Here is a 12389-nt window from a genome sequence, read left to right on the forward strand (position 1 = left end):
GAAAAGGTCAAAGTACATTGACCCTTCACTTCCAATCTCCAATCTCAACAAAACATAGATCTAGTACCTGTACCTGTAGTCCACACCTGCACCATGATGAACAGACTAGGTAACAGACTGGGATCACTGGCTGTAGGGGCGTCACAACTGACTCTGGCTAGACCAGTCACCCGGTGGAACCCTCATGTAAGCTGCCTAAGCACACACAGCTGTCGCATGCATACATATTTCACACCTGTCTTCAGAGGTACCCCTCCTGGAGACCAAGTAGAGGCATTCACACGCACCTGAGGACAATACACACTGGACGAAGTAAGTTACCATAGGCCATAGGCGTGTATCCCTAGTCGTTTAAATGGGGTCACCTGGTACTTCTATAGATTCCCCTTGGCCCATTGTTTTGCTAACTGCAGGTCATTACCCTTTGTATGTATCGCAGGTGTATTGGGGGAAGTTCCCTTCCTCCTCCCTGACGTCGGTGAGGGTATACAGACGGTGCAGATTATGGAATGGTAAAGGGTGGTTTGTGTGCTAATTCATGTATGTTGCTAATAGGATGTATTGACGAATTAAGTTGGAAATGTGCTGTGTTAGCATGAACCTCTCTTCTCCTACTTACATATTTTTACAACCCCCCCCCCCTACACAGGCTGGTGAAGGAAGGAGACACCGTTACTATGGGTGATGATGTCTGCAATGTACAAAGTGACAAGGTAAGTTGTCTTTCAGGCATGGTACGTTTGACAAATTAAAATTCAATTTGTGGCTGTAGGTTCTTAATCTGCAGAAGAATACTAGTTATACATGTAGAACTGCATATCATCCGTTCCACTAGACAGTAAAGTACATACCCTAACTTAAGGTTACAGTCAACCGTTTGCTCATTAATTATTCATGAGCTAGATCTAGTGATCTTGAATGAGCTGGAAGTCCAACTGAAACGCAGTAGTCATTTCATGGCTCAAATAGACATTTTTACTATAAAGCTTAGGTACAGTCTACTGTAGCTTCACTATATGCAGGGCGGGTCGAAGAGATATTTTGAAAAAAGGCTACTAAAAGCTCACAAGAGGCTGTTTTCCATGGCTCTGGCCGCCATTTTAAGTGGAGTTAGTCTACATATTATTATTTTGTGAGAGTTTCTTGGCCTGGAAAGAAAAAACGCTTCGACCCGCCCTCCAGAATGGTAAGAAGTATCATATAAGAGCAAGAACACAGAGCTAGAAGTGTTTTTGGAAGTTTAAAATGACTACTAGTTTGTGTTGTTTCTAGTAACTTGATGATCGCTCAGAGCTTCCACTGGAAAATGTTTTGAAGACTGATACTTGTCATACAGGATGATACACCAATATTATATTTATCATGTATGTGCTTCAAACTTGTATAGTTTCACAAAAATCATTATAAGAAAATCATGAATATTCATGAGCAAATTAACTGTTTACCGCAACCATAATATTCATCCATCTTTACCCAAACTCCTCCTATCCTACAGTCTGCAGTGACCATCTCTGTCCCATATGACGGTGTAGTATCGAAGCTGATGTATGAGGTAGATGACACAGCTGTCAAGGACAAGCCACTCATGATCATTGACGTGGATGGAGAGGAAGGTGAGGGAATGGTATCCGGCATAATTATTGCCTTATGGTGGTTTTACGTAATTTATGTAGGAACAACAAAACATAACAGCTTTCCTTAATTAATGTGCGCCTGTAACTTGAGTTGTAAGGTCCCATTTCAAGACTATTCAGCTCTAATTATGCGGCTGTCCATAAGCTATTATGCCACTGCAATGTACATAATTATGTGGGAGTGCACACTGTTAGAATCTTTGCTCTTCAGGAAGTGCTGTGACTACACCTGTTGAGGAGACCCCACCCATTAGCACACCCCCAACAGTATCCTCCCCATTGTTAACCACCCCTGCCGTTCGTAAAATAGCAGCAGAGCAAAGTATTGACCTCAGCCAAGTCAAGGGCACTGGCAAAGATGGACGAATTTTGAAAGAAGATGTCATGAACTTCACTCAAGTTGTTTCAGGGGGTAAACTTTTGGCAACCCCTGCCGTTAGGGGGATGGCTAGGGAGGAAGGGGTGGACTTGCGTACAGTGAGGGGGACGGGGGAAGGGGGGCGTATCCTTAAAGAGGACCTCTTGGATTACATTGCTGCCAGTGAGTGACGTACATGTCAACTAATGATTGCAAAAACTCAATGGCGTCCTACTCAATGCTGTCTAGGCTCATAAAATCTACTGACTATACCATATTTTTGCAGTGCTGCATCTGTTATTTGCTTGTAGTTTGTTATCTATAGGTGGCCCGTTGTTTATGTGACGTGGGTACCTGACCTGGCCCCCTATGCTTTTCTTTGGGGTATCCAATAAGAGAATTTCCTAAAAAAAAAAAAAAAATAAGATCAACTCTACTAAGAGTGATCTTACCCCAGTTATAACATAAAGTGCTCGAAATAGATACCAGTACACAGCGTGATCACTGGCTGTGTAGTGGAACATAGTTCGAACACTGATTCTCACAACTGGTACCAATGTTAGCAACAAACAGCAATTTTATACTAACGAGTTGACACCTGACGTATTTGTGGTTCTTATGGAATTCATTTTTGTCACAAACATTATTCATTACAGCTCCTCCTCTTTATATTTCAAAGACCACGCTCTCACCACAGCCTCCCATCCATGCACTACCGGAAGACGAGGTGGTTCCTATTCGAGGGATAAAAGCAGTCATGGTTAGGACAATGACAGCATCTGGTGAGCAACACTCAATACATATAGTTATATTCTCTATTGATCATCTCTCGCTAATCGTTAGTGTGTGCTAATTTCTAGTGGGATTTAGTTAGACAAATGCTAGAAACTATATACAGCACCCATAATTATTAGCTTGCAATTTTTATAATTTTATTATGTCCCTGTGGCAATTAGTTATTGAGTAGTTGCTTACAGTGCATGTACTCTTGTGAGATTGAATATTAATGTTCTATATTCAGAGGTCATTGTCTCATTTTTTCCGTCCTCCCCTCAGGCCAGATCCCCCAGTTTGGTTACTGTGATGAGGTGGACATGGGTCAGTTGGTACAGCTGCGTTCCTCTCTCAAAGACAGATTACTTGAGAAAGGCGTCAAGTTCTCCTACATGCCGCTAATTTTGAAAGCTCTCTCTCTGGCCCTGTTGGAGTACCCCATGCTCAATGCACACGTGGACCAGGAGTGTACTACAATTACCTACAAGGCTGACCATAATATCGGCATCGCCATGGATACACCAGATGGACTTATTGTGCCGAATGTCAAGAGAGTGCAGGTAGGTTTGTCCAATTGATGAGTAAAATAGCATATACATAGTGTATACTTTTTTTTATTACTGAGGGCTGAAGATTCACTCTTAGTACCCAGTAGCCATATGCATACGTAGATAAAATAATACATACACATACCTTTCATCATGTACATTGTCTATTGCATGTACATGTACGTCACGGTTGTTTCATGTGATTCTGTGGTTCGTGTGGTCACACTCACTGTGCTACATTGTGCCTCATGCAGACTAAATCAGTATTTGAGATTGCAGTTGAACTGAACCGTCTCCAAGAGTTGGGCATGTTGGGCAAGTTACCCCCTGCTGACATTGTGGGAGGGACCTTCTCTCTGTCAAACATTGGAGCGGTGGGTGTAAATGTGTACGCATATACAGTACATGTAGGTTGCTGGGTTTGAATGACATTTTTGGAGCCACAATTAAATATGCGGTTCATGTGTACATGTATGTACCATAATATTATTCCAATCGCTGGACAAATCTATTGGAAGTGCAGTTTTAGGTTCAAGCATTAAATGCTAATCATGGTGTATGTATATTGCTGCAATGTACATTGTATACACTATGCACAAATCACCAGGTTGGTGGGACTTATGCAAAACCAATGATCTTGCCTCCTGAAGTAGCCATTGGAGCATTTGGGAAGGTTCAGGTAAGACAGTGAGTTAATTCCTATATACTCTATACGCATACGATGATACTTTTTATTATAATGTTCACAACACCTACGTAATTTAATGTTACACAATTAATTAAGACAGTGTGTTCCTACTCTATACGCATACGATGATACTTTTTTGATCTTCACAACATATAACCTTCCCCACCACCCACACAGGTCCTCCCTCGTTTTGATCAATCAGATGATCTGGTCCGTGCTCATGTAATGCAAGTGAGCTGGTCAGCTGACCACCGTGTGATCGATGGTGCTACTATCGCTAGATTCTCAAATTTGTGGAAAAGCTTACTCGAGAACCCAGCCTCAATGATCTTAGACTTGAAGTAGGCTGTCTTGATGACAATAGTGTTTTGTATCGTATATATATGTACGTACAGGTTTTTTTTGTCGTTAATTGATAATTTTGTACATTTTCAAAGGTAGAACCAGAAACACGTTACAAATGACTCTATCTGCGGGAAAAAATTATGTGAAAATTGTTGCACTCACTAGAATGGTTTAGAAGCACTAGCCATTGTTTCTTGGTCCATTGTTATGTAAATTCTCCCTAAGTTCAAATCACGGGTGTTGAGATAACCCTTCAATGAATCAGTTGCTGGTTCGAACGGTACTGAAATTCCTGTGTCGGCAGTAGTTTGTTGTTGTGTGGAGGCAACAGGTGGGTGGGATAACAATTTTTTTGATGTTGAGATTGTTACTTGTGCTTCCTCCAATGGTTGTTCTCTATCCAACGATAATTGAGGGTCGTCCAAAGTGAACTGTTTGTTGGGTGAAGCCGGGGTAGCCTCTGCAGAGGCATATCCCTCACTAGAGCTCCTGTACGTAGTATTGCTAGAGTAGTCACTTTCTAATACGTATCCACTGCCATTTTTGATAGATTCGCTGGTTGAAGATGTTGAATAAACTCCACTAGACACTGTGCTTCTCGGGTGAGCTCCATTAGTTTCGCTAGCAAATCGGGTATGAGAAATTGATTCATCAAACACAGAATTGTCTTGTGAGAGGGTTTCTGGCAAATCTGTTGCATAACTAGATGCTTGGGAGAGTGAGCGATGAGGTAGAGACGCATCACTATTTGATGAAGTATTGTTCAGTCCAGACTCTTGCACATATCTATTACATTCTGGAACTTCTGATGGCAATTTGTACGTTTTTTTATTATCGACATATCCTGAGCCAAGAGTAGTGGATGCGAACTGTTGAGACATATCCAAATGTGTACTACAATTATCTTCTCCATCAATAGGTTCCATTTGGTAGCTATGCTGAAGATTATTCTTCACATAACCTGAGTTAGAAGACACCGAGTCATATGATGTGGTTGCTATTGGATGCGTGGGCACGTCTAGTGGCTTGTCAGCGCTGGTTGCTTCATACCGAGCAGTGCTTAAATGTTGTAAAATTTCATCATCGGAGATACGATTTTCTAATACGCCGTCATTAGTGAGCGAGTGCATGCTAATAGCATCTTGACCTGATGTTGACTTGTTTTTCGAGAGATTCGCTACTGCATCTAGTGGAGATGTCTGGAGATGTTTAGCACCAAATCTTGATTCTCTTTTCTGCAAGATAGATTCTTGTGAGTTGTCGTGACTAACAGATGGGTCTTCACATTTTTGTTCGCTTTGTATTAGTATCATACTTCCTTCTTTTTTATTTCTCGTCCTCTGTCGATGTGACTTAGACTTGCAGGGAGAGGAGGTACCATTTTGTCCACAAGAAGCTGTTTCTAGTGCTTGGTGATTGCTACTGATGTCTTCTGTCAAATCGGGATGTATATCTACTAACGTTTCCACTGATTGCAAACTACCACATGTCAAGTCTGTAGGACCACAATCTTCCTCACTGGGAGCATCACCTTGTTCGACACTTTTCAAGTACCCCATCATTCTAGCTTTTTTGACCCATGAGCCAACATCGTCAAGCTGAGTGTGATCGGAGTGTATAGAAGGTGCACCATCAGGGCCTCCAACTGATACTAAGTCTTCATCAGTTAATTCCTCATTCTGAATGTAAAATAATCAGTATCATCGTTTCACCTTATTGTACTATGTTCGTAACTCACAGAATTGTATAAAAGATCCCGCCTGTCAAGTTGTTTATAATCCTCTTTTTTTCTAAAGAAAATTTGCACACTATAATTACACAGAACATTTCAAATTACATGCACAGCAGAAATTCTAGTACTAAAAATCACTTACCTGTGCTTCTTTACAAAGTAAACGCACAAAGTCACGCAGATGACGGTCAACACCAAAAGCACCAAAACTGCACTCCCAGCAGCTACTCCCACTAAAAAGAACACAAGTTGTTAAGAATTGTAGGAGACCAAGTTTACTAAAACTAAAAATTTAACATTCCAAACTATGGAGTACATTATACGTATCTGAAACTGTGGTGTTGCATTTTTACTTGCGTGATATCACATACATGTATACTACTTACCTATTGTCCATGTTCCCAAAGTTCCTTGACCTGTGAAGTTTTACATAAAGTTATAAAAGTACATGCATAATTATTTAGCTGCATGAATATGCACAATAATTATTAATACTAAGTGTCATGCTGAAATACGTTATGAAACCACACCACTGTGGCAAATCCAATACTTATTTGCTATACACTCACTTTGATCAGTTGTTCGAAAGTGTCCGGTTGCTGCTGGACCACAGCCAGCGACAGTACAGGTGCTCACAGACACATCATACCATATACCACCAGTCGGTACATAGTCCTCCAGAGTATACCTATGCTCAGTCACGTTCGACTGCACATTCTGTCCACTAGATGCAGAAATGCTCACTTTGTAATGAGTGATCTCGCCATTGAAACTGTTTTTTCCAGGTGCTATCCACGAGACGAGTAGCTTCGAAACTCCGCTTTCTTCAATTGGGTATATAGTCAAGTTCCGCGGAGGTGAGGTAGGCACTCCTACCCTAGTAGTTTGTTGGACAGATTTTAGACTTACATTTTCAACGTTTAGAATACTTAAGTGTCCCTCAAAGAAATACTGTGTGCCTCCATTTAGACCAGTGAAGGTGTGAGGCATGTGAGAGTCAGAGTAGCATGGTTGTGAGTTGGTGGGTGGTGGTGAAATACACACATTGACGGTGTAGGGGTTGTTGTTAAGTAGACACTGTAACGTGTTGTTGACTTGAAGGGACACAGATATCTCATTAGGTGTTACGTTTGTTACTGACAGGGTAGAAAAGTTAGGCAGATCATCTGTGCATGGACAAATAAGTATGTGAATGCAATATTTAATTTTACACGTTTTCTACACAAAAAAGCTCCTAAATCATAATTGATGTTAACTTCACTGCATAAGGAAGGAATTTAGGATAAGGAATGTTATGAACAGGCACCTACAATCACATAATTCTATATACACAATTGTTTGAGGCTCAATAAAAAAGTACATAACACGTGAATACCTGCAGTGACTCCAGGCAACACCATTGGACTGCTTTCATCGCTCATTCCTTGATCATTACCAAACATCACACTCACGTTCAGGGTCTGCCAACAGAACACCCCACCTAAATCAACATCACAGTGGTAACGACCAGCAGTCCCAGCGCTGGGTCCTGTGATAAGGTTACACCCAGCCAGTAGCTGCGAAGCTGTCTTGTGGCCAGAGTAGCCTACAATGTAGTATGTTTCCCCACATGAAACTTTTCTGGGGGGAAGCTGCACAGAGAACAAAACACATAATATTTTGTTGCATTTTTTCTCACACTACATACCATTGTTACACGTATATAGCCATGCATCACCAATAAATTATTGTATATAGGCTGACTATTTATTACTTACTGTGAAGTCGATAACAAACTGGCCATTGGAGTTGTCACGTTCAACCGAGTTCAACGTAGGGGCCTGAGTGGGACCTACACATTGTACAACACAGTAGAGAGATTGAAAGTCACTTGCTAAAATCAATAAGCTACGTGCAATAATTATTGATAAAAATTATAAACTCACTAATAGCTGATGTTGTGAATCGTCCTATTGTGTTAGAAGACTTCGTTAAGTCAAGAATAATAAAACTCACAGTCCAGTTGCAGGTAGTGCAACCAGGCAGAGTATTGCTGACTTTGTACGAGTGTACAATACTTGAAACCTATGTAGAATAAGAACATGTAGCTATTAACACACTAGCCTGCTTAACAACAATGTGGAAAAGCAGATTTAATCAAGAGTAACGAATCTGCGCAGACACACCATGCAAATTGAGGGCTTATCATACACTTCCTTGAACATAATCCCTTACCCAACTACTCTGTGTCTCTGAGCCCTCACACTGCAGTGTGACATTGGTACGGTAGAGGCGTGATGGGTACTTGTCGTTTGAGGGACCTGTCCAAGTCAATGTTAGACTCCACCCACCTTCAGCACGACTGGGGACTTGCACCAGGTTGGCGGGGCGAGGAGGAACGACTGTATACAAGGTAGACAACATGGTGATGTAGCTTACATTGTGCTGAGCCAAAAGCACGATCAACTGACTGACTAATTAATGAGAGCTCAACTAAGCCACGTACTACCATTTGTATGGTGTATTTATAGTTAAGGCCTATCAGAAATATAAGTCTACATACATGTACATAGCACTCAACAGACAGACTCACGCAGATCAATTGCGGTGCCACACTCAGAGCCAGCATAGTAGGGTTGGTAGTCACTCTCTCCACCAGTTGAGCTCACAATGGCAGCTCTAACATACAAATTCTGTTTCACAGGATTAACAAACGCATCAGCACGAAAGTTCACCACCTCAACCCCAAGACTTCCTGAGACAGCGCTATAATTACAGGAGCAGTACCGGTAGAAACCATCGCCGGGTCTATAAATGTAGGCCTCAAGGGTGTATGCTAGCCCCTCGAATGCTATTTGGCTGTGAGGGGGGTTGATCGTTATACTGTACAGGTACGCTGTTGTGGGTCGACTGACATTGAGGTAGGCATCTCGAACGATAGACACTGAAGATGGTGGGTTGGGTTTGTCTGGAAGGAGCAAACAATGTAAACAGCATAATTATGATTTTGTTATAATTATACATTCTTCGTTGCAAATGTTTAAGGTGTGGAGAAGAGACAAAAATTGAATGCATAATGTTTTTGTCTGCTCAGGCATAAACGGTATCCCCCCCCACACACTACACATACATACCTTCATATACGAATAGCACAGCTGCAGCACTCCCTCCTCTGTTAGTAGCCAGGCACTGATAACTCCCAAACACCCCACTCCCTGTCACACTCAGCAAAGGGCCAGTCTGCTGAAAAACCACACCCACTGTGTAGGCACTGCCAGTTATTGGGTTCCCTCTAAAGAACCAGGCAAAAGTCATTTCCGTGCGTTGGCTGAGATGGTCAGATGTGCAAGCGAGGGAGAGAGTGTGGTTAGCGGAGGGTGAAAGAATGAGCGAGAGGCTGTGGGGCGTGTGACCGGAAACCTGAATAGTAGCCGAAGTGGGCGGGGCTGAGGTGGAACAAGCAATAACTCTGTAATAAAATTTTACAGTTACATGCACCAGCATATCACATAAAAGCATGTACCTATATATATATTTACTCGACGCATGCCCTTCCAATAGTAATGTGTAATGTACAGGCATTTCTAATTTATTGTTTATTGTACACTGTACACATCAATTAACACAGGAAATTAGGGAAAGTACAAAATGAAGTATTATTGGTCTGCTTACACAGCACAATCAACTGTGCAGTCATTGTGGAGCTGGCACTGTACACGCAGCTGTACTCCCCCTTCGCTTCCACGGTGATGTTGCTAAGCACAAGCACCTCATTGTTGTGACCATACACTGTCCAATTGAACTCTGAACCCAAGAGCAGTCCGTCTTTGTACCAAGTATTTGAGGCTTTGTTGTTAGTGATACAGTACAGTGAAACCGAAGATCCTAGGACTGCAGTTTGGTTGTTAGGAGCAATAGGATGAGCTTCCCCTATAGAGAAAGGTTCATGTGCACACTACAATTAAGAGCAGGCAATAGCATGATGTCATCTATTGGATTAAGGTGCTTATGTGCAGCATCATAATTAGGGAATTCTCAGGCTCTTCTCCAACAGGTAACCTGAACCAACTAAAATCGATAATTATAATTATACTGCAAGCTCATATCCTAAAATAATACCCAAACAAGTCCCCACATTCCACAATGCACACAATGAGAGTCTATTCACGGGCTTTCCAACACAATGCCCTTAGGGACATTCCTAGTACTACAATTCATTACAGCAGATGTGTGAGCTTCAAAGTCATCTACACCATTGTACATGCAGCTCCATGAATATAACTGTCTTTACTGTGTCTGGTAAACTCTACACCTACATAATTATAACTAATTAAGATTTGGACGATACCACTATGAGGGAAAAACTTGAGCTTTTATTACATTATCATATAAAACATCAGCCAAAAATATTAGCCTAGCTGTTATGAAAACATGCCAACATAGTTTACAAACTGACTCACCATCAGACATTCTCAGGTTGAACTCTCGAGTCATTTGTGAACAGCTACTGGAGATGACAATACAGCGAAACGTGACCACCCCTTCAGCAGGTGGATCAAAATCTCTGACCAGCAATCCCCCATTAGGGAGCTTTATGTAGTTAGCATCCAGTGTGGCATTGTTGTTCCTTAGCCAGATAGTAAACGGGCTTGATAAGGTGGTGTTGGGAGTGCACTCAAGTATTGTGGTTGCTCCTTTAGCAATGGGTAGGTCGATGGTGTTTTCATTGGAGTAGGTAGACGGTAATAGCGTGTCAATCCACCCATTATCAGAGCAGTCTGTAATAATTCATACATGTAATGGCGTAACACCTACCATCTTTGAAAATACCACCATTAAAAATTATATTATGCAGAACTGCATTACAATAAACAATAGGCAGTCCATAACAGGTTCCATTTATAAAATCAATACAGAAAAGGTCACCAGTTATCAAGTGTATGATCAAATTAAGAAATTGAAGTTGGTCCTTTCATTAACCTAACCCTACCGTAACCCTAACCTTATTATGACATAAGCAAGATTAAATTCAGAGAAATGCTAACAGGGGACAGGGGATCAACAAGGTGTAGACTGTAGACTACTGGTGACCACAGTAGGTCAAAGAGAAAGTTAGAGCAACCACATTACCACATTCGACTGTGGGCACTATCATAGTACTCAACAATATCCCCTCAGTAATATTCCACTGATAAACACCACATGAACAGCAACAAAAAAACAAGCACATTATAAACTATATTTGGAGGTTTTTAACGATTACCCTTTCTGCTGTACTGCCCGACCGACATATAGCTAGATAAAATTACTACGTCGCAAGTAGCTTCAAACATATTAATTTTTCCCCCTTCATTTTACTTGAATCCAGTATGTGACTCACCTTCTATTTGTAGATATCCATAGCGACTTGTCATGCTGTATTTGAGCTGCTCACTGTTCACAATACACCTGTAGGCACCCTCTGCAGACTTGGTGCTTTGAACTCTCAGTGTACTTGAACCCCCCTCATTGAAAATAAGATTGTTTTCAATCTCTCTCCCGTTATGTTCCCATGTGAAGTGAGGTTGGTAGCCAGAGACGTAAGTGACTGCACATTCAAAGGTGATGTAACGATCAGTCCTCCCGGTCTCTGCAAGCTGATTGGACGGCTCAGCAATGAATTGTGGAGGTAAAGACGAAAAGGTTACAGATGGCCGTTGACACACATATGAATTAGAGCTGACGTGTCCACTTATCTTCCTGCAGTTACTTTCTAGAAAGGGTATGTGAAGTGAAAGGGAATAAAGTGCTGGGAAAAGACCAGCTGAGAGCTACAGCATTGGGAGGCTTCTGTGTGCACTATCAATGCAAAATCTGAGCACATGGAGGATTCTATCTACTATGATCATTCTCAATTTTATGCTCAAACTGTTTGGGGATATACACAAAAGTGATAACTGAGGCTTAGGGGATCTAGTTGAACCATGTGTTAGTTTAAGTCCACAGCTAGCTCAGAAAAACAACAAACACAGCTAGTGTGCTGAGTCTGAATAGCATTGGCTAGCTATAAACTTTCTACAGTAGACTCTAGAGCACATGGTGTAATAATTATGCAAATGTGTATAGATACACAAGTAACCATTAACTTTAGCATGCAGGCAGCACACAGAGTTGCACACAGCTAGCTATAGTGGACAGTACGTTGGTAGAGCTTACCTAGTTGACAGTACTGGGCTGCAGAAACAGCAACAAGGCAGGCGCTGAGCAATAAGCTGCTTACTACTGGTCCCATAATTATCCACAAAGCAAAACAGTAGATCTGTCCAACCACACTAGTACATATAGATTGACG

At 41.6% G+C, this 12389-nt stretch overlaps 2 protein-coding genes across 3 annotated transcripts; one reads left to right on the forward strand and one right to left on the reverse strand.

The window, feature by feature from the left end:
• Nucleotides 1–3: 3 nt before the first annotated feature.
• On the forward strand, nt 4–4438 carry LOC135334464 (lipoamide acyltransferase component of branched-chain alpha-keto acid dehydrogenase complex, mitochondrial-like). 2 transcript variants are annotated; one of them, XM_064529644.1, is made up of 12 exons: nt 4–186; nt 246–312; nt 440–512; nt 650–713; nt 1496–1613; nt 1846–1901; nt 1980–2175; nt 2649–2774; nt 3049–3326; nt 3569–3688; nt 3922–3993; nt 4180–4438. In XM_064529644.1, the coding sequence occupies exons 1-12, from the start codon at nt 94–96 to the stop codon at nt 4345–4347; spliced, it is 1431 nt and encodes a 476-aa protein (XP_064385714.1). In that variant the 5' UTR covers nt 4–93; the 3' UTR covers nt 4348–4438. The 2 variants fall into 2 exon arrangements, with proteins under 2 accessions (XP_064385714.1, XP_064385713.1); XM_064529643.1 differs by having other exon boundaries at nt 1846–2175.
• Nucleotides 4439–4508: 70 nt separating this feature from the next.
• Nucleotides 4509–12371, reverse strand: LOC135334452 (uncharacterized). Its single transcript, XM_064529607.1, has 15 exons — nt 12254–12371; nt 11439–11810; nt 10519–10836; nt 9731–9988; nt 9193–9504; nt 8652–9026; nt 8294–8460; nt 8005–8143; nt 7837–7910; nt 7455–7710; nt 6649–7245; nt 6466–6495; nt 6222–6312; nt 6086–6137; nt 4509–6026 (listed from the first exon to the last, which is right to left on the reverse strand). The coding sequence occupies exons 1-15, from the start codon at nt 12327–12329 to the stop codon at nt 4509–4511; spliced, it is 4635 nt and encodes a 1544-aa protein (XP_064385677.1). The 5' UTR covers nt 12330–12371.
• Between the last annotated feature and the right edge of the window lie 18 nt (nt 12372–12389).

This window comes from Halichondria panicea, chromosome 4, assembly GCF_963675165.1.
Source record: "Halichondria panicea chromosome 4, odHalPani1.1, whole genome shotgun sequence".
Taxonomy (NCBI): Eukaryota; Metazoa; Porifera; class Demospongiae; order Suberitida; family Halichondriidae; genus Halichondria; species Halichondria panicea.